The sequence below is a fragment of the Nothoprocta perdicaria genome, unplaced genomic scaffold, assembly GCF_003342845.1.
Source record: "Nothoprocta perdicaria isolate Ctin4 unplaced genomic scaffold, notPer1 scaffold_82, whole genome shotgun sequence".
NCBI classification, from domain to species: domain Eukaryota; kingdom Metazoa; phylum Chordata; class Aves; order Tinamiformes; family Tinamidae; genus Nothoprocta; species Nothoprocta perdicaria.
In genome coordinates, this window is record NW_020456110.1 from 1,083,518 (window position 1) to 1,090,210 (window position 6,693).

Here is a 6,693-nt window from a genome sequence, read left to right on the forward strand (position 1 = left end):
ATTGGGGATGAATTTATCTGAGTGAGAAGATATGTACAAAACAAAAATCCAGTTCTCCAAGCCTCTTTGGACTGCAGGTTTCTCAGCGACTGCTGCTGGAGCAGCAGCAGCAATCCCTCACAGAGTGCTCATAGWGCAGACAGGACTAATGAACAAAACTAGCGTGGTGTCTGTGAAGCAAGGCTGAAAATGACATTGGCAGATTGTAAATGTGACTCAGCCTTGCAGAAAGTTTCATGGAAAACAGATTGTGGAATCACAGAGAGTAAGTGTGTCCAAAGTGGGATAACCCAGCACTGCCCTGCTCCTACGTTTGTGTGTTTGMAGAGACTTGTACAGATCAGATTTAAAAGTGGGTTATAAATACTACCTTTGTSCTTTTACCTTGAAAGAGATCCTCAGCTGGTCAGTCACAACTGTTGTGCACTAACTTCTTTCTTTCTCTTCAGCTCTTTCCTGATTGTATTTCTAGAATCACCTGCAGCATGTTAAAGAGGCCGTGTCTTATTCACAAAATCTAGAAACTCTTCAGGAACTGCTTTCCAGGTGAGAAGATGGAGAGAATAACTTCCAGGATGTAAGTGGTAAATGGAATATTTAGTGAAAACTGTGTCACTAAATATCTAATTGGGTCACTAAATGTTAATGTGGCTATAAAGCCTTCTTGTCAAACTCTAAAGTGTGAATTATTATCACATACTTGCTTCTCAGTAATGTATCCAATTTATTGGCTTTAATTTTGTTAGATTTAGCTGAACAAGCTCTCAGGCTGCTCTGTGGTCTGTAGCCCTACTACTGCAGCTGGTGGGAGCCAGGAAACTGTCTCATGAAAGCTGCTGTTACTTCTGTTGTCTTTCCGTTTTAGAGAAATAAAATCATCTTATCAATTAATCTCTATATTTCAAGATAATCCTTTTATCTGTGCTATTCATCGTTTTACAATCAATAATTAATAACAGACTTTTACTCAGTTAATTCTTACAGAAACCTTTTAGTAGAAGCCTGTCATTCATATTTAATTTTCTTGTAGGATTTGTCTTTCCATCTCCCTTGACAAATGCAACAGCCTCATGAGAAACACAAACTGATTTTTCTGAAGTTGCTGAAGCTGGTATGAGCAGAGTGGAGGGCAATTTTTTAGCTCAGTGAAGGTACGGGATATTTGAAATGCTGAAAAGGAAACTACGGTTTTGCCACAACTCACTCTTCAGGCTTTTCTTGGGGCTATCTCTTATTCTAGTAATCATCTCAGTTTTGAAAGTTAACCAGAAACCAGACTTCCTAAACCGGAGAGAGCTGGAGCTGACTAATGAAGACCCTATCAGCACTATTAGCTGCACGAAGATATTGGAGGGTGATATAGAAGAAATTCAAAAGGTAAAGCTTGAGACCTTATCGGTGTCATTTAAGAAACGCCCCAAGCTGACGACAAATGACTATATTAACATGACAGCAGACTGTGCCTCCTTTACCAAGACTAGGAAGTATATTATGGAACCCCTCAGCAATGAAGAAGCAGAATTTCCACTTGCTTACTCAATAGTGGTTTATCACAAAATCGAGATGCTTGATAGACTCCTAAGATCCATCTATGCTCCTCAGAATTTTTACTGCATTCACGTTGACAAAAAGTCCCCAGAATCCTTTTTTGCTGCTGTGAAGGGAATAGTTTCATGTTTTGATAATGTTTTTATTTCCAGCCAGTTAGAAAGTGTTGTATATGCCTCATGGAGCAGGGTGCAGGCAGACATTAACTGCATGAAAGATCTCTACAGAAGAAGCACAAAGTGGAAATACTTAATAAACCTCTGTGGCATGGACTTTCCTATTAAGACCAACCAGGAAATAGTAGAGAGGTTGAAAGCCCTTAAGGGTGAAAATAGCTTGGAAACGGAAAAAATGCCTCTCTCCAAAGAAGTAAGGTGGAAGAAGCACCATGAGATTATYGATGGTAAAGTAAAGAACACGGGCATAGACAAACAACGACCACCTCTCAGTACTCCAATATTTTCTGGTAGTGCCTATTTTGTCGTTAGCAGAAGTTTTGTAGAACACGTACTAGAAAACCGCAAAATCCTTTCATTTATCGAGTGGGCAAAAGACACTTACAGCCCTGATGAGTATCTGTGGGCAACAATCCAGAGAATCCCCGAGGTCCCGGGGGCAGTTTCTTCCAGTAACAAGTTTGATGTTTCTGACATGAACGCGCTGGCCAGGTTTGTGAAGTGGCAGTACTTCGAAGGTGACGTGTCCAAAGGTGCACCCTACCCGCCATGCAGTGGGATTCACGTTCGCTCCGTATGCATTTTTGGAGCAGGAGACTTGAACTGGATGCTGCGAAACCACCACTTCTTTGCTAATAAGTTCGATACTGATGTTGACCCTTTTGCTGTGAAATGCTTGGAAGAATATTTGCGACACAAAGCTTTGTATCAGCAAAAGAACTGAAATACTCACGTTACGTTTTATAAAACATAGGTACAAATAAGATACACTATATACTTTAACATGTATGGTGGTGGTGGTGATGGTGGCGGTGGTGCTGACGTACTTTCTCATATATTGGTGGGATGGTGATGAGGCCTTACGGAGTGGTCCATAGGCAAGGAGGAGAGACAACCTGTCCCAAGTGAAGACAAGGATGCCTTACATTGCATGTTGAAGCTTAGGACTTTGGTAGAAAATATGGGAATAGGTCAAGGAGAGCAATTATTGGAAGCCCAAAATAGTCAGAATATTTATTGTTATCTAAAAAGCATGATTAATGGGCTTCTTTCAGCTCAATCAATTGTTCGAAGACCTGGAATAAGCATATTATTCATGGTTGCTTTTCATGACTGTAACACTATCTGGAAGGTAAAGATGGAGAGAAAACGGGAAAAGAAGCAGCTGGACTGCACAAAGTTCATGTTGAGATGCTGAAAGATCTCAGGAAATTCACAATGGAACTTTTTTGAAAGCTAAACAAAAGGGGATATACTGAAGCCAAAGTGAATTTGATGACTGCAGTTCTTCAATACGTGATTTTTAATTCTCTTGGAAACTTCAGCTTGAAGTGTTAAAGATATGTTTCTAATTTTTTTTTTGTKTGTGTGTAGCAAAATCTTGTACACTTAAATTCTCCCTGATTATGTGATACAAAATTTATAAAATAGTTTATAATGTGTGTCTTCTCAGGGAAAATTCAGTTCAGTGCCTGATGAGAGTCAGAATTTTAATTTTACATTTATCACTGTTTCAAGAGTCTTGCTTTCCAGTACAAGGTGACTCTTTAAGTTTCTCTAAAACTTAAGAGAAAAATTGCAGCAGTGTCCAAATGTTAYTGACAGAACTGCTGGTCTCTGCTTTTTGTCAAGCTTTACTTGCATTCCACATTCTTTTTAACACTGCATTTGCAAAATAAAGTTTTTTTTTTCTAAATGTTACTGTCTCTTCCTACAATTAAAGTCCTTCTGGAAGTACTACCAAAAAATCTTGATGAAGACCTAAAATGTTTTAGCTTAGCTTAACACGTACAGGTGTGAAGCTGCAGCTAGGATAGTAAGTCCTGCCTTTCTTCCATTAAAGCATCTGTGCTTCCTCAAGTRTAGCTGGCCCAGTGATTTTTCTTTAGTTTTTTAGTAGTTTCTTTTGGTGGAAGGGTAAGGAGGAAATCTGTACTGGTTCTCATTCAGCTTAGTTTCCTGCCTGAATTAGCTGCTGCAATGTGGCACAGATACACGAGCAGCACAGAAGCAAGATGACAAGGGAACAGGACAGTGTGGGGGGCGATGCTGTTTCTTTCCCTGGCAATTCCRGTTTGCCTGGGATGGATACTGGGCAACTATCACCCTGTCGTCCTCCTTAGAAGATAYCAGGACTCGTCAGAGGCACTAGCAAATGGCAAAGCAACCTCCTTTTTATTTGCAATGAACTTCTGAAACAGTTTATTGGAAATGTTGCTGTAAAGGTGACTTGTATTTCTCAAGAGGCAGCTTCTCATTAATTGTCTCATAAGACATATGCCAATATTTGGGTATTAACATAACAAGCTGCTTATGTTTTGATCGTACAAGCATGAAAGGAGCCAAACAATTTAATCTGAAATAGACCCTGTTCTTGCCAAACTCTGCTTTCAAAAACACCTGAAAGATGTTTAGAGATTCTTCAGAGCCTCACGCAGTGCATGAACAGGTAATTAAGGTAAGAGATCTGAATGAAACACTGGGGAAAAACACCACTCCACAGAACCCAGCCTGTCTTCCCCAGCCTTTGGCTTTCCTACAGAAATGCTCTTAGACACAACCATACCTTTGCACATGCTACAGCAAGGTAGATCTTCGCTGTACTTAACATTCAGAAATTCCAGGAATTAAAGATACATTTTTAGCAAAGAAAGAGCTGCTTGCTTTTAAAAGTTTCTGTCTGAAGAMAGATGATATGAATATTTTTGAGATCAGATCTGCTTGGCTCAGATAGCCTGAGAGAGTGGTGGTGAAGTTCTCAGCGTAGGTGGGACTGGAGGCTCAGCTGCGTGGAACCCTTCAGACAGCTGGAGAATCAGCCCCTTGACCTACCTGCAGCAGCATGTTCTGTGCTTACTCATTTGTATAATGCAATTAACGCCTGTCTGCATCTCTTTGTTCTTCAGTGTAAACAGTGAAGGTGCTGCTTGAGTTAAAGGTTACTGTTTGGATAGAGCCAAGAACACCTGTGTGCAAACTGCTCTGTACAGAAGGACAATTAGGAGACCAGCACTGCATTTTCCATTAGATAGGATTTTTTTTTTTTTTTTCTGGAAAGAGTCAATCATGAAGGACGATACCCTCTCTCTATTCCAAATATTCAAAATGCAAAAGGAACTGAATAGATTTAAAGATATGGTGCATGTGTATAAAAGAAATCGTCCTACCCACCCCAGACACCTTTGACAGGTWAAAAAAGCAATTAGCTTTCTTCTTTCTAACATACGCAGGTTAGGATCTGCCAAGAAACTTTGCCAAAAAACCATCATCCCCAAAATCATGCAACTTTGTGTCACCAGGAAACCTTAGATGAAATCTAGATTATATCCCCTGCAGACATCAGCAGCTGAAGGTTTTTGTAGCTGATTTCAGTTTCTGACAAGATGTTTAGAGGACTAGAGTAAAATCAGGTACTAACCTGAGTGAACAGGAAGGGAAAACACAAGAAACCTGCAAGACTTCTCAGACCACCCTCAGGTTCCTTCTCAGGGAAAAAATGCAATATCCAGGCTTTCACACCGGTGAAGCTGGACAAAGGATAGAGAAGTTGCAGCGAAGGCTGGGTTATGTGTCCAGCKGTGCCATTACCCACTGGGCAGCACTGCTGCGCTGCAGCGGTATCAGCGTTTGGTCAGCTGGGAAGGAAGCCAGTGTGTTTGCTGTTACCAAATATTCTTTTCTTTTTTTTTCTGATTTTAAAGCTGGTTGATTTCCTCACTCCAGTTCACCCATGCTTGGAAGTAAAGAATAGCCAAGGGAAGAGCTATCTGAGGAGAAAGTCTTTTTTTCTCAATGCTATAAATTGTTTTTCAGGGTGTTTTTCCCTTGGCATTTTTTTCTTGTCTGGAAGAGCTCATTGAGTTAGGCACACAGCTCTACTTCAGTGATTAAAAAAAAAAAAAAGGGATCAAAAAATATCCTCATTTTACACAAGCATTCTGAACAGCCTCAGCCATAATGGTTTGCTTTGGTTACTGATGCAAGTAAATAACTAAAGGTAACCAAGTAACCTGTATTATGAAGAGTCACCAGGCTGAAACCCATTAGACTCAAGGGCTAATTTTATCCTAAAAGCTTAATAGCCATGTTTCATCTGAAATCTCCTTCCTGCTTTAAATTTATTCTGACAGCTAAGTATTTGTGTATGGCTGTCACACTGCTTCTTATGCTAACACAACAGAAAACAGCAGGATGGTTCAAGTCAAATTCTGCAGCTATAATTAAGGTAGCTGACCAGATGACTATTTCTTCATGTATTTTCAAGTGACTAAAAATAGATAACTTCATTCTAACAGTAACACATTAGAAATAAAAATGAATGAGGATATTATTTGCTCCAGTATATTGCACTGTGCAAATGAGGAGGACAAAATCCCATCCTCCAGRTCTGATGCTGCCTCTTACTCAGCATGGCTATGGCAGGTGAAGTTGCCAATAAGACTAATAAACATGATTTTACTTAGCTTCTGCTGCAGTATTTCACTGCTTCAATTAATAGATTGTTATGCTTAAGTATTTTGCTAGTTTTTTTAATTCAAACTGACAGAATATATGTGTATATGATATATAATCTAGTATTCAATTGAGCACCACTTCAAGTTGACTGAAACATGGGAAATTGTATTATRTAAAATGGCTTTCCACCAGCCAGCAATACCATTCTCCTCAGTTTAGCACTGCAGTGATTTAATAGCCAGGCTTAGAGAGATGCCCTACAGAGAGCAGTCAAAGAAAGGCARTGTTTTAGGGTAGGGTCACTATTTCAAATTAGCTCCTTCATCTTTTTTCCCTAATATTGTTATTCAGTTTCCTGAGACCTGAAATAATACTATTAACTAAGTTATCTATCTTCTTCATTTATATATCAAGATTGAGTTTTTCTACTTGCCTTAATATTTTGTAACTGAGATAAGACTTTTTCTTATTCATTGCATAGAAGAAACAGTCTTTGAAGAAGAAACAGCTTTGA

General features: G+C 39.4%; 1 protein-coding gene across 1 annotated transcript; it reads left to right on the top strand.

Moving 5' to 3' along the window:
• Positions 1 to 388: 388 nt before the first annotated feature.
• Positions 389 to 3,063, top strand: GCNT1 (glucosaminyl (N-acetyl) transferase 1, core 2). The gene is made up of 2 exons (XM_026052009.1): positions 389 to 546; positions 1,031 to 3,063. Exon 2 carries the CDS (start codon positions 1,168 to 1,170, stop codon positions 2,446 to 2,448), a length of 1,281 nt encoding a protein of 426 aa, XP_025907794.1. The 5' UTR covers positions 389 to 546; positions 1,031 to 1,167; the 3' UTR covers positions 2,449 to 3,063.
• The last annotated feature ends 3,630 nt before the right edge of the window (positions 3,064 to 6,693 follow it).